The 22,088-nt window shown below is 40.9% G+C and overlaps 1 protein-coding gene across 1 annotated transcript in view; it reads right to left on the reverse strand.

The window, feature by feature from the left end:
* apba2b (amyloid beta (A4) precursor protein-binding, family A, member 2b) overlaps nucleotides 1-22,088 on the reverse strand; it is a 78,796-nt gene that overhangs the window by 28,110 nt on the left and 28,598 nt on the right. The window contains exons 2-4 of the mRNA XM_013908477.1: nucleotides 3,153-3,647; nucleotides 2,590-2,800; nucleotides 1,716-2,226 (exon numbers count right to left, since the gene is read on the reverse strand). Coding sequence (XP_013763931.1) covers nucleotides 1,716-2,226; nucleotides 2,590-2,800; nucleotides 3,153-3,627 — 1,197 coding nt within the window. The 5' untranslated portion in view covers nucleotides 3,628-3,647. The remainder of the gene's footprint in view (nucleotides 1-1,715; nucleotides 2,227-2,589; nucleotides 2,801-3,152; nucleotides 3,648-22,088) is intronic.

Below are 22,088 nucleotides of genomic sequence, written 5' to 3' on the forward strand. Positions count from 1 at the left end.
TGTGTGTGTGTGTGTGTGTGTGTGTGTGTGTGTGTGTGTGTGTGTGTGTGTGCGTTTCAATTTCATCAAGCCACTACAATGCCTGACCCACTTCTGTGCTACAAATGAGCTACATGTATGCAGTGAATGTACCAGCGCTCGTGCACACCGTGGAGCAGGTGGGTATCAGCATGCTGCCCACAGGAGACTATCCCTGTTCTCCTTTTACCATCTGACTTTTAGAGGGTGGAGGGGCTCTGCGTGTGTTCGACTCTATCGGCGTGCATGTACAGCATGTGTGCATTAATCAAGATCCGTGAGAAGCAGAGAGATGAGGAGGGGGACATCTCAAGGTAACGCGGGGGAGGGGTGACAATCCTGTTATTCTCTAGGTGGTAATGACAAACATGTCACCTGTAACTCATCTCCTTCTTATCACCACAAATCTCTTTAAATCACATCCAGTGGCAAGGGTCTGTTGTATATGGCCAGAATATACTGTGCAGGGGCCTCCATTCATGTCCTCTCATGTTCTGTTTTTCTCTTATAGCCTTGACTTCAGTGAACAGCGTACAGCAGACAGTTTAACTAGTCGTAAAATGAAACAGGTTAAACAGGTTCTGAATTAGGTTGAAATGTAACCTTTTGTCATTAATGTGATTTTTTGTATCGGTATTTATTCTTTTTTGCTTATTTATACTTGGAGGGAAATCTATACACGTACCTCTGGACCAAGAAGTAATGCACCTTCATGCTTTTTTCCAAACTCTATAAACATGAAATGAAAATACCCTGTGATGTCTTCTTCTAATGCCCATAAGAACAGATCATGAAAAAGACCAAATTAAGAAAGTAAAGGAATTTAAACACTGATATTTTTTAATATATACATGCTTATAAAAATAAAGTATCCTGTTGTTGCTTTACTGGTACATTGGTTTGTTACTGGGGCATTGCCAAGCTTATCATGTATTATGGCACCTAAAAGGAAACTAAAACCTAAAGGTATGAGTAATACAAAACATTTTAGTAACTGAGAATGAAAATGAAAATGCAACAACTCACTGGAACAATATTAAAATAAAAGAAAAACATACAGGAAATAAGTCAAATTTGTCGGCGTAATCGTCATGAGGAGGCTTTGGCTCAAGTTTATTAACCCCGGGGTGTCGGCATGATTATTATTCAATTTTTCCTCATAAAATAATGTGTTTTCATGTAAGTTAGATCAACAAAGAAACAATAAAAGCTTAAAACCAAAGAGTAAAATTTGTATTTTGCCCAATTTCTTTTTGCGTTTGGCCCAACAAAGGCAAATTTCCTGGGGTTGCACCTCAAAATCTCAGAGAAACGGTGCAAATATGGTCTTTTTTTACTGCTTGGGAACATGTACACACCTTTTTGGCCATTAAGAAGGTACACACAGTTACCTTGAGGTCCAATAATTAACCCTAAGGGGGTACATTTATATAGACAGTGAACTTCCTCTAGTTCTAGTGTAAGTGTATTTATGTAAAAACAAACTAAGCCTTCTTCTTGAACAAGGGAATGAAACCATGTAAACACAGTTACTTCGGGCTATATAATTAAATCGGTGTAGCCTGATAATGTGTGGCTCATCTCTTTAGTTTTTCTGTTGTTCTGTGCAATAAATTACTTTGAAGATGAGGCCCTGAACTCATTCGGTTCAGGGATTAAATATAAATATAATACAACAGCAATACTCTTCAGCTCACCTGCTCTTGGGGCCATCTCTGCCTGTCATCAGGTGAGCGTGGATGCGTCTTGTGGCCCCGCTGGAGATCAGGGTTGTTGTGGTGCATGGAGGGGAGGTTGAGGGACTTGGGCCTACTGTCGTGTCGGTGGTGAGGTGGAGGGTAAGGTGCTGCGTCGGGCTTGGAGTGAGGGTAGTCACTTGGTGCGGGGTCCTGTGCCAGCTCTTCCGGGCTTTGGTCTGTGCCACTGCTGAGACTCCCCATGCTCATACTCATCTTAATCTCAGCAACAATTTGATCAATGTCCTCCTCAGCTTCCTCCCCTGTTTCCCCCTCAACCACCAGCACTTTACGGCTTCGGTAGGGAGAGACTCGCACCGAGTTCCCATTGTCTTCAGGGGCGTAGTAGTCTCCGGTGTAGGCCCTTCCATTTCTCTCCTCCTCCTCGCCTTCCTCTTCTTCATCCTCGTTAGGGCAGTAGTCCTCGCTCTCCGCCTCCTCTTCTTCTCTGTCAGCCCTTCGGGTGTGTGCGGCATCCTGCGTGGCAGGCTGGTGGTGGTGATGATGGTGGTGGTGATGGTCCAGGATGGGCTCCGGTCGTCCGTTGTATATCTGCTCATCGGGATCTTGCTCCACCACCTCACAGCGGACCTCTCCCTCTCCCTCACCCCACTCCTCCACTCGGTGCCTCTCACGACCCGCCCACTGCTCCTGCCTGGCCTGGCACTCCTCCCTCCACTCCTCTCGCGGCTCCTCATCTCCCTGTCTCCACTCTTTCCTCACCTCTTCCTCCTCTTCTCTCCACTCTTCCCTCACCTCTTCCTCCTCTTCTCTCCACTCTTCCCTCGCTGCCCCTTCCCCCTCCTCATCTTCCACCCATTCTTCTTCTCTCGCTTGCCCCTCCCCCTCTTCGGTCCAGCCCTCCACAGCTTCCTGGCATTCATCAGTGTGGGACCCGCCGAGCTGCATGGTGCTGGTGCAGTCCCCCCGGCTGTGGCTGTGGTTGCAGTCTCCCTGGTTGTTGCAGTCCATGCCCTCCAGGTAGCTGTCATCCTCTGGGCAGTAGCGGATGTAGTAAGTAACACCTTCATCCTCCTCTGCCAACCCTGAAGAAGTTTTATAATCACATTAAGTTGTGGTCCTTATATTTGGAGCTTCTTCACTAATATAATTATCACTATAAGTCTATAAGTTGTATGCATACTTTAGCTTACTGATGTCTAAATCGCAAACAGTTACTAAGCATGGGCAGGCTCAATTTCTATTTAAAGGACAAACTTTGGTAGCTACAAAATGTTATTTATGGGTTTTCCTTTGATTTGTAGAACCAATAAAAAAAATCAGTACTGCAAATATTGTGCCAATTAGCAGAATTAATAATAATGGATATTAAAATATTATAAAAAATATTATAAAAATAAAAGGTAAAACAGAAAAGTTGACCATGTACACATTTACCGTCATCATAGTCATCATCATCTGAGGTGTTGTTTATATAATCAGAGCTGGAATCATCATCCAGGCTGTCGGCTCCACCGTGGAAGTCCCCCTGGTTAGGGTCATCTCGGTCGTGGTTATGTTCCGGCGTGGATGGTGTTGCTGGACGCTGATCCTGAAGTTCTGCGTCTGGTTCGTGGTTGCTGTACCGCTTCACTTCCTCCTCCTGATCTGCATCCGCTTCTGGATGACTGCGCCCCGTGCCTTGAGACTTGGGAGAAGAATATTGTGCCTTGCAGGAGTGAGGGAGAGGTTTCGGCTCACGCGATTCTTTGGGGTAGCGGTGTGGGCGTTGCCGCGCCGCTACTGCTTTCAGATCACATGACTCTGTAGCGTGAGTGGTAGGACAGGAGGCGGGACCTGGGGCAGCCATACTATTTCCTCCACTGGTCCCTGGCCTCTTCCTTTGAGCCATGCTTGGCGGCTTACAGGCCATGCATTGTTGTGGGTTTTACCCTACGTGACAGAGGAAAAACAGGAGAAAGACTTCAGAATGTCTTAAAATTCAGATGCATAACATGATTGTTCACATCTACAAGGCCAAAGCTGGTATAATTATAAGGTTTTAGGACAAATCCATAAAATGTGTTATCACATTTCTATAAACAGATTCCCTTTATCAAACAGACCCATGTGCAAACAAACACATTCTGGGACTCCAATATATTCTTGTAATTAAATAAGACATGGTTTATTTACAGTGTACAGTCTAAAGAACACTTTGGTGCTTACTTCAAATTTCAAACTCCAAATTCACAACAGTGGTTTTGACATGTTGCTCAGGCTGTTTTATAACCATAAACACAAAGAACAGAGCCTTTCTGGGCATACCGCCTGCACATAAACCTAATGGGACAATGCCAGACAAAGAATCAATAGTTAAATCAAGGTCATCTCCACATAGGTGCTGAACATGTGCACAGATACCAGTGCAGATGATCAGTCAATCAAGACACTTATTGATCCTTCTGAAGCTTACTCGCCGGGAATACTCAATGTGGGACACGGTAAAAGCTGCTCCTATGGAAGATCTGTTTACGCAGGGCAGACAGAGAAACAACAAATTGTCTCTGTTCTCTAAAAGAATGATGAAAGATTTTTGCTCGCATATGAATGACCATTTTTCCCTTTGGAATCGAAAATGAAAATGAGAAATCAAGAGGAATTACTGAAAAAGGCATTAGTCTGTCAGTGTCATGCTGTGTCTTAGAGCAACGGTCCAAGTTTATGATGTATTTTTCACTTTAGGGCCTTTGTATTCAAAGAATGTAAGCCCTCTTCTTCATGATTTATAGATGGTTAACAGAAGTTGTGAAAAAGGTTCTTGGTAAGGAGGTTTCTTTGAAGCCGGTATTTGGTGGCACTTTTTGTACTTTCAGCTGCGAAGATCAAACAGTAGATGTCACTTTTATGAAAATAGTTATTAATGAGACACCATTACTAAAACCCACTGCTGTAAACATTACATATGCCACTCTCTAAAATACAAAAAGATTGAATAAAAGGACTATGAAAAGACTGAATAACCAAAATATGCATGCACTGTCTCAGACAATCCAGTCAAAGAAAAAGAGGCTAGTTTGCACAGATTATATTTAAGAACTAAGAACAACCAAACACAACTGTAACAAGCGAAGAATAAACACATAGCTCCAAAACAAAAACATAGTATGATATAAATGCACAAACAAATCACAAGATATATTTGCTGCACTGAATCCCAACATCCAACTGAAAAAGTTCAGCTCTTGTGTACTTTTCTGTTAGATGCATCCTTTGTGCACTGCCATCCATTTTGCCACCACCCTTACTCTATTGTGCCATCCAGCTGCCATAAACAACTTCCCTCAGAGGGCTGTTGCTACGACTTTCCCTCATTCTCACTCGCCATAATAACATTTTTCCATCACCAGCGATTAAACTGGTTAATTAGCTCTGCACAACCTGGCACAAAACAAAGGCGGGAACGCACACAGAAACACACACGAGAGATTGTTCAAGGGAGTCAGATTAAATGTGCACACAGAGATATGTACATATGTACCGGGCTCTAATGACATCGCTAACATGAAGGTTTCTGCTCACCGAGTTTCTGCAAGTGCAGAGACATGGACACACCTGATGAAACACAGCAACACCATCACCTAATGAGGCGTCACTGTACATGACATGACACGTCAAACGATTTTCCTTCTGTTCTATTGGCAGTGATTTCTATTAAAACCTTCACCTTTTCAACGTATTCTAAACCATGTATTGTTCATATCTCTTACCTGGTATCCTGAGGTTGGTGTCTGCTGTACAATAGCACTACGATCTGTTGTAACAACAGTCCTCCCTCCGCCTCTGCTCCTCGCTCCTCCCATCCCCCACCAGCTGCTCCACAGCATGCACCTCTGTGACTCCACCCTCCCTCTTTCTTCACATTGTAACCCAGCATCATCCTGTTGGAGCTCAGCCACGCCTCATACAAATCCCCAGAGCTGGGGGGAAGGATCGGTAACTATGGGTAACTGCATCCCCTGGGGGCTGATACCCTCTGACCTCCTCTTGGCTTCCTAGATTCACAAAAAAAAGTCACCTGTTCCTCATGTGGTGTTGCCTGACTGTTCACATCACATTTTTTGATTATTTACACCCCAGCGCCAATACAATTGCCATGTAATTCTGGAAATCCGGTAAGTCCCTGGCCAGGTGGCTTTTCCCAAATCAGCTTTGTGTGGCATGGATTTGACTGTGTTTATTCACTTTGCATGAATTTGTACTTGAATGATAATGCCATAATAACAACACTCACAAGGGATGTGTCTCACCTGTTTTGTAATTTTAGAATAAATCACGGCACACAATCCATCTGTGCTTTTACACGGGTAAAAAGTCAGTTGGCGCTTACTTTTTTCTTTTGGTTTGTTTATGTTTTGGTTATCTACTAATCCACCCACATTTCCCACTTTTAAAAGCACAAACATCCATCCATCTATTATCTTAAGAGCTTTTCCAATTTAGGGTCGCAGGAGACCTGGAGTCTATACCAGCTGTGAGTGGGAGAGAGGCAGGGTACAGCCTGGGACTAACACAGACACCAAACAGTCTCATACACACACCTACGGCCAGTCACATAAAACTAAGCTACATCTCTTTAAACTGTGCGAGAAAACCTTTGGAGTTTTAAAAAAATGCAAACATACATAGAAACGCTCCAGCTCACCAAAAGGTTTGCACCCAGAACATTCTCTCGGCCCAAGACACTAACACAACAGTAATTTCTGTACTGAAATGTGGTGCACTCCTAACAAGAAAAACAGCAGCTATGTTTCATTATGCTGCCAACCAAAAAAACCAAGCTCTGCAGGAAACAGAAGCAGACTCCGGCTATAAGACATGAGGCATCAGCAGGAAGAATGGGGACAATTTGGGATCCTGAAATTCAATATGCCTACGTGTGATGCAAGTATTTTGTCAGTGATAAGCCAAATATCCAAATGTAGGCCATCAAAATTCTGTGAACTGAGCTACAGCAGCTTGTATTAGAGTGAAATGAGAAAAACTCAGAAAGCTATAACTAGCATTATTATGACTGAAATGCTTTAATTGGAAACAGCAGCTGTCAAACAGCTAACGAGACATAAGCTGTTAAAACAATCCTCCAACAGAGTAAAATATCAAACATTTTTAACCAGATAAAGGAACATTGTCAGCTGCATGCTGCATTTTGTGTTTTCCCCTTGAGTGTGTGTGGTTACCTCTATCAAGTTTAGCGTCATTATCAAGTTTTGAAAATATCGGGCTCTCATGCTCTAGGCTAGGAGTTGGTAGTCAGATGTTATCAGGCTATGTGTGGGCACGCAGGTAGCTCTTGTCAGCTCAAGACAGCGGCTGCTGATGCTGAACTGCCAAAGGAAGCACTCAGTAAGGAACGGGGCGGGGTCCTGTCTCACTGTCTCATTGTATCAGTGACGTCCGTTCAGTGCAGGCTTTTTCAGTGTTTTTCATCTCGACTTTCTCCATTCCTCTTTGACAGTCATAATAAGACAAGCGACAGTTGCTATTATTTTTCAGACACATTCTCGAGATGAGATTACCTACATTCAAAGTGGCATGAAAATCACGAAGGAGTTTATCTTCTTTACTTCTCTGCAGCCATACTTTCAGGAGGTAAATTCAGACTAGTGACTAATACTTTTCTGCAAGCGCTGAATGTATGCGATTATACTCTGTCAGCTCGCCCTCAGGGGTAGTCTTTGCAGTTTGTGAAACTTTAAATGGGAAGTGTAGCTCAAAGTTAGCTGTTAAGTTTGGGGCAATGTACAGGAATGCAGTCAGCCTTTTTTCATAAGAGCTGAAAATGGTTTGGATTGACTCACTGTGAATTAATTCTCTCTTTGGTCTTCTGCGATTTTCTACTTCGACGAGCTGCAAAGAAGTTGCTGCTACACAGCTTGTATGCATGATTGCACGGTGCTTTGTGTTAGCCCTTCAGAGAAACGCTGTGACTGTGTCTGACCTCTAAATTGCACATGTCCGCCTATTTGAACTTGAAAGACTTTAACTATATTAGTCTCTCCTGGACAAGCTGTTTTCTGTGTCTTTTACTTAATGCATGCAGGGAAATGTTCCAGCCCCACGGGAATAGAATATCTGAATAGAAATGCAATGGATAAGAAAACAAATGAGTGCCTGGTGCACAAAGAAATCAAAATCCAGCTGGCTCCATCACTGTACACTTATTTATCCACACCTGCACGCTCACCAAGTATCTGTCTCCCACACAAACGTTTGAAATACAGGCACTGACTCAAGCTGCAACCTTCAGCACTAAAAGAGGCTCGACACACACATATACGCACACACAGGCAGCAGTAACAGCAGCATATGAGCCGACCTGCCTGCAGTATCCCATTTGTTTGTTCTCTGCTGCACTTGGGGCCACTTGTCTTCACAGACAGACCTATTCAGGTCTGTTTGAATAACTACTTCAGCTACAGTAAGACAAAGCCTTAAATTATCCTGGGACACTCCCCTTGTACATGTATGTCTTAAACTGTGTGCATATGTGTGGATGTGCAAAGCTGAGGAGCAGACAGAGGGCAAGGGAAGCAGATGGCTTGGTCATAGTGTGAGATTTGGGAATGCTAATGTCTCTCTGTTCTGAATTTCAAGTTATGACCTCTGATCACACCACTGAATTAGACAGCCAGGCTTCACCGTGGAAGAAGAAATAGAAAACAGATAAGGCAGGGACAGAAAGACAAAGACTGAAGGTTATCGACCGAGTTGTTACACAGCTATTCAAATCATCTTTAAATGCTATAAGACAGAAATTAATCTCCACTGATGCTATTAGGATAGGAATGATTAGGTGGTAGAAAAGTAATGATCACTGAGTTATTTAACTGAGATTGCACCAATGGAGGTTCCATTCATCCACCCACTTTTCTCCATTTATGCTTTTCAGCGTTGTGGGAGCACATCTCAGCTGTCATAAGGTGGAAAGTGGGGTAAACCCTGGAAAGGTGACCCGTCTATCACAGATATTGCTTCTACTGGGCAATTCTCATTTATAAACATTCAGCTAAATGGTGTGATGAAGGTGTAAAACTACAAAACTATGTTTCAATGTTTGTTTTCTTACCTAACTCAACATTTCCAGTGAAACTCAATTTCAACTCTTAATAATGTTCTTATTTTCTGATTTCTCCAGTTCTTCCCAGTGTAGCCTCTCCCTGTTTTGTCGGCAGTGTTGGTCAAGTTACTTGAAAAAAGTAATCAGTAACTAATTACTGATTACTTCCCCAAAAAAGTAAACCCGTTACTTTACTGATTACTTATTTTCAAAAGTAATTAATTACTTAGTTACTTAGTTACTTTCGATTTACAACCTGAAGAGGTGATAAATAGATCTTTCAGCCCAATTCTACTTTATCTGCATAACCATCATACAAAATGTAATCAAATGGAAAAGTCTCTTTTTAAAACTTGTTTTATTAGTTTTAATCTTTTAACTTTATGCATCAAGCAAATCTTAAATTATATGCACCATTCTATGACTGGAAGAAATTTGTTTAATATTTAAACCTATTTTCTGCACATTCCAGCACATAAAATAATTTTTTTTTTGTGTTTACACTCAGTCTTTCAAATAGATGCAAGTAAAACACAGCAGAAAATAAATAAAGTCAAAGACTCAGGTCCTGTTGCTCTATTTTCACCTGTAAAGCAGGACTGCGGTAGGCGGAGGTTTACCCTGGTGCAGGTGTGCCGCAGCAGTCAGTGGAAGAATCCACGAGTTTCTCTGGGAATTTCCCATTACGTCGTTGCGCACTCGGTGCTTGCTTTGAAGTTTAGGGGGTTTTTTTCGCTGTAAAAAGAAGTTTTCTTCCCACGCACGACGGACACTAATGTTTTTGTCACTTTTTATGGAATCAAACTCAAAGTAAGGTCAGTACTTCCACGCTTTAAACGCTGCACGCTCATACTCTCTCCCACAATCGATATGTGATCCATTGTTGATCTGCACACAGCTGTTGTCACAACGTCGCACTCGCTTACGTCACTGTCATGAGACATTCTCACAAAAAAAATCATGGTTTTAGTAACGCAGTAACGCAGCGTTCCTACGGGAAAGTAACGGTAATCTAATTACCGTTTTTGCAATAGTAATCCCTTACTTTACTCGTTACTTGAAAAAAGTAATCGGATTACAGTAACGCGTTGCCCATCTCTGTTTGTCGGTAGTGCCTTTAGTGTGTTCCCGTCTCCATCATGTTGTTTAGTTAGTTAGCCTCAGTGTAGATATTTGTTCCTTGGTCACTTCCTGTTCCACTACTTTTATCTTTATTTTTCTTGCACCTTGTTCCAGGTTCACTTCCTCCTTTTTCCCCTTTGTTTTGATCATGTGCTTTGCTCCTATTACCCCGTTGTTTATATAGTCTTTTCTTTCCCAGACATCAGTTTTTGGATCTGGTTGTTTCTTGTATTTTTTTTCCCAATGTGAGTCGTTAAGTTGTCTTTTGGATTCTTGTTATTGTGCTTTTTTCATATTTTAAAGGTTCTCTTTTTTATTATTCTCTTTTCTTGTGTCCTGCAAAAAGATCAAGTTTCTTGATGGGGGTTAACTTGATTAAAGTGACAATCTTCCACATTCAATCCATTACACACTTCTAGATCGTAACATGTTTTGCACTGAATTTTTATCGAGCTTTATTTAATCAGGAAGTGAAACTCAAGATCAAGAGCCCCTTTTGTGAGAGCATCCTGGTCCCTGATAGGCTGCATTAACACCGCATGTTTTTCAATGTGTGAAAAACCGGAGCTCCAAGAGAAAGCCCACACAAGCACAGAGAGGAAATTTGATTATTTTTGTCAGTGGATGGAAATTAACTTGAAATGTGTCATTGTTTAACATGTTTACTGCCGATCAGCTGCTTATTTATCACAAGTATCATCATTTAAGAGCAAATGGGTACTTTTTCTGACCTCGACGGAGTAAAAGTGGAGCAGTGGGAGTGGAGAAATTAGCTTACTGAAAGGCTGGAGCATTGCAGTCTCTCATTTTACAAGCTAATTTAAAAACTGAGGCAAACTACCAACAACAAGCCACTGCATGTCAAGTGCTGTTGACATGCAGTTAAACTAGTAAACACAATTAGCATCAGCTAGATCACTGACATTTCAAAGTCACTGACTATTGAGTGCCTCGCTCTGTTTAGATTTGACCTAACACTAAAGATTTGTTTACCCTGAAGCTCATTCTTTTGATCTTTTGTACAAAAATATGCATTCTGGAGAATATTCATGCATGAAACCAAAATTTCCGCTGGATCACAACTGAACCACAGCACCCATTATAGCCAGTGAAGCTGAAACTCTCATGTCGACTCTCTGACTATCCACTTTTGTTTCTCAGGTGTCTTTCATCATGGTGTTTGCTTGCTAGCTACGTAAGACAAATCATCATTCGGTTTGTGACATACAATCACGGGTCACTTTATTATATACACCTGTTGAACACCATGTTATCAAAATTATCTAACCAGCCAATGAACAGGCAGCAACGCAAATGAATTTATGCATGTCGATATGGTCAAAATGACCATCAGAGCATCAGAATGGAGAAGAAAGGTTATTTAACTGACTGTTAACTGTGGCATAGTTACTGGGGCTAGACAGGCTGACCTACTGAGATTTTCTAACTCAACGACCTCTAGGATTTATAGAGAATCATCCAAAAAAGTGAAGACATCCAATGAATGGCAGTTTTATGGCTTAAAATCAAACTGTTTATATCACAAACAACCGTCAAATCATCCTGTAAATGTAACTGTTTTCTATTTAGCTCTAAATAGGTGATAACAAAAAAGGAAAATGAAAACTACAATAAACAGGTAAATGTGATTTTTTTTTTAAAATAAAAAGAATTTTTATTGATAATAATGCTGTTTTTTTTTCACGTGGCTTGTTATAAAAATTCCATTTTGCTGCATCCCAGCATTATTAACTCTTTTGTTTGGACACAGTTCAGACAGATAAAGCCCAGGATAAACTTTAATCAGTGTACCTACTTGCTAATGCGCTATTCTTCTTCAGACAACCAGCTGTGTTAAATTGTTGGACACATTTTGATGAACCAAGGAGTGTAATTCAAGCATGATGGGGATTCACCAAGCATGTAAATACCCAGTGGTCCATGAAATAAGCAGGGCTGCCATTCATCCTTCATCATTATTAGGGCCAGCGCCAATCACATGATCTTGTAAACATTTAACGGTGTGGCATTAACCTGACCTTACAGCGCTTCTACACCATTACACACATGCTGATAAATTGTGTAATAACATCACTGTGCTGAGTTATGCGGCTTGTAAATAAAGAAATACTATCAGAGAGAGACAGAGGGAGAAAATTAGTTTCTTCTGAGCTGTCTCATTAAGATTCAACATTTGTTCTCCTCATGGTCTCCCACTCACTTCAGGATGACAACAAGAGAGAATATGTGGAAGACAGGAAGGAAAAAAGAGAGGCTTGGTGAGCAGCAGGAATGGCACAGGACCACAGAACGCATCGCTTGCTCCCCCGCCATCCTGCCTGCCAATGTCCATTTTGCCACTTCAAGCACAACACCAGAGACACACCCTCCTCCTTCACCCTTGACTGTTACCATGGCAACTCTTTGTTTTCCAGCTCAGTCTCTTGAGGACGACTGCCTAAGCCAATCATCAAATAAACCTTAGTTCAGAATAAACACACCCATTTGCATGATTCAAACAATCCATTTGTGCGTTACCACCTTTTATAGCAGGGTGAAAAATGTGAGACTTTTGGTGTAGAGATTAAATTTCCCCTCTGCAAAAATGAATCCTCAAAGAATCCACTAGATGGGTGTTTTGCTTTCTGGGTGGATCAGAGGACGATATTTAGTAGCTACAAGGACACAAGTAACACGGCTCAGTTGAGATTCACAGTGGTGTTGAGTTACATAAGCAAGCATATTCTGTATATAAAACATGGACGCAGCTTATAGGGCTGAAAGGTGAAACCAATGTGGAACTGCCTTAAACCTGTATTCTTTGTAATAGCCGGCATGGGGCATCTCCTCAGCCTTGAATCAGACCAACAGTTGGGTAGAAATCTAAGAAAAAAATGGCCCTTGGCTAATTTGTTCCGTAAACTTTGTTTCCTGATGGCTTTATGTGTTCGCTAGCTCGTTTGAGGTTTAATTATGGGACTCCCTTAGCCAAACATCACAGTGGCTATGTCACTTTTTTATACTGATTCATAGCCATATATCTAAAAGGTTAATGCCACCAAATAAACAACTTAAGAAGAAACTATCCAATCTGAAGCTAAATAAAACCAAGGAAATGCACACCAAATGTGGTTCTTCAGCTTCATTGATGCTTTCTGGTTTTGAATAAAACTGTTGTACAATCAGTTTGGAGAATTATAAAATAAAATTATAGATATATATTTTAACTCAAAAGTACAGTTTTTAAATTTAATGTTGCTGAAACAACAAAGTAATAAAAAAAATCTATCTGATCGAGAAATCACTCATCTTTGGAAAAGAGAGTTTATTACAGAGAAATGGCTCTTTCCAAAATAAAAGCTACACTAATCGCTTCTTCTGGGCTATATTCTCAGCAGCATATTAAACATATCAGGTCCCCATAAGGAGAATCATGTGCTAACGGCTGTCTAAATGACTCGGGTAAAGTTTGTAGCATGCGTGCTTGTTGTTTTTGTCTGCTTCCACTTGTCTTTGCACTAGGATGATGTCGGTGTAAATGTGCAGTCATATTCGTTGTGTTCCCACTAGTGCTGTCAGCGTTAATCTCGTTAAAATGACATTAACGCCATAACGTGGCAAAGTTCCGTTAACGAGTTACCGCGGATCGCCCCGTGCGTGGGGGTGTTAATAAGCTAACTGCGCTAACGCACTAGTTCCCACCAATTGAGCATTGCGTGGCACATCCGACATACTGTTTTACTTTTGTCCATGACGCGCTTACCATCAGGGTAGGGCTGCCACAAACGATTATTTTGATAGTCGACTAGTCACCGATTATTTTTGCGATTAGTCGACTAATCAGATCATAATCAATTGTACGTAAAACGTACAGCTTATTGCACCAGCATGCATCTGCTCTTATATAACTATCATTAGCTTACAGCTTGAAGTGTTTAAGGTATGTGCTAATGTACGTCTTATGTAGCTAATAAAGACAAGATGATAGTTTATTAAATTTTAATGAAATGTGCAGATTGTTTCGGTGGAGTTCACTAAACTCAGCCGATTTACTCAGGAACAAATAAAATACTGAAAAAAGCCAAACAATAACATTTTTAAGTTATCCAAGTGACTTATATATCATGTTTAACCTGAGTAGCGAAAGACGGCGCTGGGTTTGAAAACGATTTGCCGGGTGTCCGGTGTTCTCACGGGCTCTAGCTAGCTATCGAGCTGGTGGGTAACAGACGTCTCCGAAAACGTCAGAGCGCTTTTGAAAATATGTGGTGTCTTGATAAACTGAGCAGATATTTGAGGTTTACACAGCTACATTCTCGCCTGAAAATATGTTAAACGTTTATTTTGTGACCCAGAAAGAATAATAAGAGTAGTATTAAAACTAACCAGCTGCCGCCATTGTCGGAAACTGAGCTGGGCCGCGCTATGAATTCTGGGACGCAGCTTCTTCTTCTTTGGGGTTTAACGGCAGCTGGCATCCTTGTACATGCAGTGCTGCCATCTTCTGTTTCAGTCTGTTATTACACTCTTAAATCCTACTACTTATTCCTGCGTCTTTTGGAATCTTACAAAGCTTCAAATGACGCGTCGACTATTAAATCAGTCGTCGACTATTTTGATAGTCGATGTAATCGTGACTAGTCGACTAATCGTGGCAGCCCTACATCAGGGTCATGCTTCACACGAAAACCAAGATAGTTCCAGACGCCAGATCTGAATGAGAGTGGGGTAGGTTCAATTTCGGGTAGCGTTGAGGCAGTAGCCATGTTGCAACGAGCTTAGCTTCTGTCTTACTAGCTTCCGCTGCACTCAGTGGATCTGCACTCGACAGTGCAGCCTAGGCGGAGTAGTCGAACGCAGATCCACTGAGCGCTCAACACAGACAGCATCATCAGAAGAAAAGTAGATAAATAAAAAATTTTGTATTGTTCAATACATATGCGTATCGAACCGAAAGCACTGTATCGAACGGTTCAATATCGATACGAGTATTGTTGCACCCCTAGTATCTTCCCCTCTTATTTTGTTGGTGCTGCACTTTGAAAGAGTCTATACAACAGTTTTCAGTTCCAAATCGACCTTGAAAGTCAAAGATGACATGAAGGATATTGCAGAAGAAATATTGGTTACTCAGTAGGCTTATACAGGCCCACTATGCTTTCTGAATCAAAAACATCCTCTTTCTGTCTTTTTTTCACAAAGAGCATCCTGCTCATATAAAATTAGCCGAACTGGACAAATTAGAGAAGAGCAAAAATGAAGGCAATACTGTAAGGCAAAAAACGTGGGCTTTGAACTTCTTTCAGACTTTACTAAAAAATGTAAATATGAAACTTTCATTTCTTTAAGAAGGCCTCACAGAATACTGAATATTTGAGGGAGTTTTGCAGATCCATGTGGACAAAAAAGGGGAGCACCAGCAGCTACGGAGGGTTTACACTGTTGTGTGAATGAGCCTCAGGTTAACTGTTCATGGGTTTTAATGCAGGGCTCAGAATTTATTTCAGCAGATAATGTCTTCAAAGGTGTTGTAAAAGCCATTGGAAGGGGAGGAAAAAGTGGAAAGAACACACAATGCCCCGGTTTCAACTAAAGAGCAGCACATCTTAGCATATTCTGATAATAAAAGAAGTGTACTAATACGAATCTCGAAACTGATTAATTTGCCATAAAACGTGACAAGAATTTTATCATGGATTTCACTGTGGCATTAACACAGGAAACAAGAGCCGCTGGAGAGAGACGGGGAGAAAAAAATTCTTGAGGAATGAAAAAAATCCCCTTGGCTTGACAGTATTTCTGAAAAAACAAAATTCCAGCCCCTCTATCTGCAGCCCTGGGAGGGGTAACAGCTTCAACAGGGGGGTTCTGTTTCCTCGGGGGTAACCAGCAGTCAGATGAGTTACCTACCTTACACCAAAATCTGAGAGTCACTGCTGAAATATAAACAAAAATTAGAAACCAAAAAACTTTGTCTGAAAGCTCAATAAAGGTTTAGTTTATACAATGAATTAAAAGCAACAGAGCTCTCATATTAACCTCTTATCTCTTCTAAGTCTCACATAGTATTGAAGTAACTACTGACAAGCTCTCATTTTACTGGGTACACATCAAATGGAAAAACACACTCAGTAAATGTAGTTGACACAAAGTAGCTGCCTCTGGTAACGTGGAGGTCTAAACAAACTAAGTTAGTGTGCAGAAAACATTCTTGTATTGGCAGCGATCCACTTCCAACCTACTTGCAGAACTTTTTGTGCCAGCTGAGCTAAATAAATGACCGTCCTGCGGCTTTGTGCCTACGACTAATTCAAAGCCACTCTGATATTCAGTACTCAGGATTCCCTCTTATGTAATGTTGCTTCATTATAGCGTGGTGAAGCCACAACAACAGATGGGAGATATGCTTGTTTTGTGCAGGAAGGCTGTCATTAAACAGCCACAGAAATTAGTGTGCCTATGCAATATTTTGGCTTTTAAATCAAGTATAACTTCAAAACGAATTCTGAAACTTTAAAAAAATGATTTAAAAAAATGCAGCTTCTCACATATGCTGTGCACATTTTAGTGCGTAGTTGCATGCCGTCTGTTGTCTTTGATTTGTTCAAAAACACTTGAATTATGATTCAAAACGATGCAGCGTTTCTGATCTTTATGTCTTTGAGTCGACAAACTGCCTTTTTGAAACTTGTTCCGTGTCATTACTACACGTAAATACAACCAGAGCAAGTGATCATCATGCGGGTTTACTCACAGTGAGTACATCTATGATCTGGCCAGGTGGGTCGTAGGGCTACACTGACCTACATTTTAAGAAAGAAGATGAAACACTGTTTCATAAAGATTGCCTGGCGACAAGCCCAGCTTGCAGAGAGCTAAACACAGCTAAATGGCCCCAGAGGGAGACAGATACTGGGGCAATTTCACAGGGTTTAATTGAAGCTGCCAACTGGGTTTGGTTACTGATGAGAAGGAATGAGTTGAGAGAGATGAACTTGGTGGAAAACAGGAAAAGCAGCCCTGACATCCCATCAGCTCCCATTCATGGTTGGGACTGCCACCATGCACCCACATCACTGGCAGGGAAACTATTTTGACTTGGATGCAATGAGAAATTCTCCGCGCTGCTCTTTCCCTAACAGGCTGAAAGCTGACAGCAAAATATATGGGGTTCAATGTAGCTACACATGGGGATGTTGCTAATTAAAATATATGTTTGCAGTCTTGGCTGATTAAATTCGTTATTTTCTTGTCCATGCTCTGTCATTAACAGGACTAGAAATGAGTAGAAAGAAAAAAAGAGAAAGGCGAAAGTGATCTTTTTTTCCTTTATAAATTGGGAAAAATATAATTGGAATTTAATTGATAAATTAGGATTTTACCCTTTTGATTTCTATATAAGTATGTATTATAATTACACAGGTAAATAATAAATACTAACATTAATTTGAGGAGGAGTAGGTCATTTTTATTGCTTAGACTTTGGCTATGGACATTATTAGGAGTCTGCCACACACTGACCTGCCATTCCTCTTGTGTTATCTCTGAATTGCTCCCAAGCTGGCACAATGCTCCACCTGATCCCTCAGTCAGAGGTTTTTCACAATCCTCCTTGATGTTGACCCCTCTTCTCGGCCCTATAATCCTCATTCTTTGTCAACTTCTAATCAACAGCGGCTGTTCTTCAGCAGTGTTCACTCTCTTAACTTCTGTCAGGTCTTTTCAAATCGCAACGCCGGCCACGGCTGGAAGACTGCTGAGCCAGGTAACCTTTTGTTAATTAGCAGCAGTAATGGACATTTGACAGTGTCCTCATAATTGGATTTAAGCTGGACAATACACCACAGCATCAACTCTATTCACCAAGAGACAGCTCGAATATCAGACCACAGCAAAAACAGAGTGTACTTCTGCTCCCACAAAGCTGCCTCGCACATTGACAGAATCCTGAGGAAAATGCTAATAATATTCATAGGATTCAGTGATGGCCATTGTATTCAGTGACAGTGCAGAAAAGAGCGAGCAATATTGGGCAGGGTAATATCGCCTTATCTTGTTGAGAGACAGACAGACTGAGCGGTAACGGCCAGGCCCGCTAATACAGTTTGGAGTCAGGCACATGAAATAACTTCTGGGTTCGGTCAATCACAATCACCTTCGGGGAAAACAGGAGAAAAATATTCATTCCATCAACCCCAGCCTGCCTTTCTCACCTTTTTCCCCACATCTATGCAGAGTTTGATGGAAACTTCTCGAAAACAACACGTCTAAGTGTTGACTAAAATTAACTGTAAATTGAGGGCAAGCTTTCCAAAGGGTCAGTGTTTGCCAGTGGGTGTGTGTATTGGGGGGGGGATGCTTTAATGTTTTTCATTTCTTTGTTTTGCACTGATTCTATTTGCAAGCCCAGCCTGCATGCCTGCACATCCTGAAAAGCACCATGCGAGCACGCTGCTAAGCTTTGTGTGGGTTTTTGTTTGCTTCGAGTATCACTGGCCAGCCAATAGGACGAGGATTAATCACTGAGACAGCGCCTGCTCGGCCACGCAGAGGAGCGGCGGCACTCCCGAAAGAACAAAAGACAGTCAGATGACACACAGACAGGCTTGGTTTTCATAATCAGTGCAGCCCCGTGTTGCACTGACATTTTATTTATCTGTGTGTGCACACGTGTGTGTGTGACCTGGCACTTGACACAGTATCTCTAGTTTGGTGCATCTGACTACCTGTCGTACTGCGTGTGTATGCGCGCGTGTTCGTTATGTGTGAAACTGTCACATCAATCCTCTCGAAGCAGTGGAGGTTTCAGCGGGGGGTCACACCTCTCAGCATCTTTTATGCTTTACTGTACCCAAGGGAAACACACAGAGTCAGGCTGGAAGATTGAAATCAGGCCACCTCCACTCCACTTAGACACAAACTATATTTTCTGTATTCCCCAGCAACTGCTTTTATTTTACAAACTTTAGCAATTTCTATTCACACGTGTTGCACAATCTACAAAGTACTTTGCTTTTTAGAAACTTACAGCACATCTGCGAGTCCCTTCATATCAGCTATAAAGCTATGCTAATAAGGTTAGGGTGTCTTTTCGAATGTGGAAGTTTGGAGAAAACAAGGAGACGATAATTACAGCAGCAAGCGCAGGAGGCAGGCCCGCTATGTAATAATGTATGATTCGAAGCTATTTTAAGACTGTGAATTGCTAAACCTAGATTTCTTTGGGGAAATCTCACTCACATTGCTCAGTAGAAACTATGCCAAGTAGGAGCACAGTCAGTGGCTCGTTTTTTGGTAATCAGGCTGGATCTGGCTCTGTGTTTTACCTAGAATAGGTGGGGAACATGTTTCTGCAATATTTGGAGTTGGCACGCTGTGTCTCGTCATTGTTGTCATGGCTTAAATAGTGGATATGAAGGCAGGACATGCAGGTAACTGAGAGTAGGCCTGATTACAGCCGTCTCCAGCACCACTTTCTCTCCCCCTCCTATCTTAGTGAAAATCCTCAGCATGTCTAAAGATAGAAAACTGGAAATTACACCAAGATCAAATGAGCTGTTAAGGATTTCATGTTTCTCTTATGATTAATTAATACCTACACTTACTAATACCTCCTGAAAGGTCAGACTAACAACACATTCACATAAAATATGACGTTGATTTAGAATCATTGCATGAATATGAGGGACATTTTTAGATGATTAATCCCTGATGAAGATTGTTTAAACATTTAATTTCTTTCTAGTTCATCCAAATGTTTTTAACCTCTGCGGCAGATGTAAAGCAACAAATAAGCCGGTGTTTGGGTTTGCGTCTTCCTTAATGATCAGTCTGAGGACCATTTTCAACCTGCAGATTCATCACTTTGTCAACATGTCAGCAAAACAAGCAATTAGAGACAAACATGATGTCTGCATGATGTCAACCAACCCAAAAACCAAACACTTATGATCATGTAAAATAGTCATTTATTTGAATAAGTAGGAATAGCAATGCCATTTGAAAATAGACAGAAAAAAAGCCTGATACAGTTTTAATTTCTGACAACAATCCTGTCTATTGACTAATGGATTAACTATTCATTGCAGTTTTATTGCAGTATTATTATTGTTATTTAAATTATTATTGTTATTATTATTATTACTATTATTAGCTTTCTGTGATTAACGGTTAAGAATAATTCATATTCAGCCATTTTATTTATTTTCCCTTTAAGGCTGCCCTCCTTTTAAGTCACTTTTTTCCTGATTGGCTGCCTCTCACAAACAGAAGGGTTGAACAGCAGGTGAGTGGGGCTTCTGCTCTCACTGCCAGAGCTACGTACTTAACATGACCGTATTAAGGAAAATCTGTTTTCCCTGACATCATATGGAGCCAAAAGTAGAAAAAACTGTCAGGAACATTGTGCACATCATTTTTCAAAACCAATTTTACAGAATATATATGTCAGCAAATATGGAAAAGCACCTCCAAGCACCTCTCTTAGCCGTGCAGGATTGAACAGACTGAACAAGAATGAATTTTGGACCATTTCTACAGAATTCCAAGATTTTTAAGATGTTTTGAGTAAATGCTTCTCTTCAGGTACTCTCTCACACTGATAAGTCCTTACAAAAGTGATGTTATATTTTCAATAATTTAATTAAATAAACAAAATAAACTGTCTGTCCGATTCTATTTCCAGGGTTTACATGGATGCCCAGCTAGCAACCCTGCAATGCACTAGCTGACTCAAATTGCACATGCAACCATCCTTAAAAGTAGTCTAATACTTCAGTTCCCTCTTTGGTTTAAAATCCATGGATTTCCCATAAATACTGCAGACACAGGGAGTCCCAAATGCTACAGCAAGAGCAGGCAGCATAAATGAATGTCCGCTGCCGTATGTGCACATGAATCTAGAGTAACGTCTCCCAGTTAAAAGAAAGCAATGTATAATACATTTCAATAACCTCACTGCTCTACAGCAATAACTGCATCAGAAAAAAAAGCAGTATTTTCTTGCATTAAAAACATACACATAAAATCCAAATATGCATAAACCAAAGGTAAGTGGAATATAAATTGCTAGACAGAAAAATATAAGAAGGATTATTAATAAAAACACAGGCTTACAATGCACAGATATATCACCGAAAAGACTAACAAAAATGAATAAAACAAAGCATTGCATCCACCCTTTATTTTCTCAATGATATGCCTGTTTCCCATATCTTATTGCAGCTACTGTTATCACAGCCTGCTCTATTAATGCATGTCTCTATTGCTGCTCTTAAGATTATCTCCCCTCTAGCATGCTGCAAACTGATGTGGGATAAATTGGCCTTCCTCTGGGGTGAGAGTTAACATAGCAACTGTTATGTATGCAAAAAGTAAAGGGAAGTTTCTCCAAGCATAATTACATATGTTTACAAATCAAGACTCTGGTAATAAATGTGGAATTATATTCTAATTGATAATGTTTATGTTCCATCAACCTTTACAAACTGAACTGTCATGCTTTTATCTTTATACAAAATGACAGGTAAAAGGAGGTGGGGGAAAAATCAATGCAAGGATGGCAGCTTCCTGATACACTGCCTCAGTCACTTCATTGTGGTGTGCTGAGTACTAATTTCACTCTCCGGGGATGGAGCCAAGAATCATAAGAGACAGCAAGAGCAGAGGAAGGTCTGATGGGGCTCAGCAAGACAGGCTGACCACAACAGAGGCACACGCAGCACTGATCCAGAAATCTGGATTATTGCATCTCTCATTTGAATCCCCTTACATCACATTGCTGTCTCTGGTCGCTAAAACAGCACTGCAGATGTTTTAAAGGTTCCTACCGCTGCCCTCTGGATCAAAGCAGTCAACTGGATGCTAACCAAAGGTTCAGGTTCAGCATTTTGTATTTGACCATGCACTCTGATTGTATGTTAACCATTAGAAATACAGTGATGAATAAAGTCGTGACATTATCGTCACACTATTTTGTTTGATTCTTGTTTATGCCTCTTCTGAATAGAGCCCATGTTTACCTTTTCAGTTAATATTCAGAAAATAAATTTTATTTTATAACACAGAATACTGACAGCGATTAAGACTGTCCACACAATTAAGAAAACAAAATATTTATTTACATTTAAGACTTTCTTTTTAATTTTAACCAA

This window comes from Pundamilia nyererei, unplaced genomic scaffold (genome assembly GCF_000239375.1).
Source record: "Pundamilia nyererei isolate P.nyererei 1_Seehausen unplaced genomic scaffold, PunNye1.0 scaffold00011, whole genome shotgun sequence".
NCBI lineage: Eukaryota > Metazoa > Chordata > Actinopteri > Cichliformes > Cichlidae > Pundamilia > Pundamilia nyererei.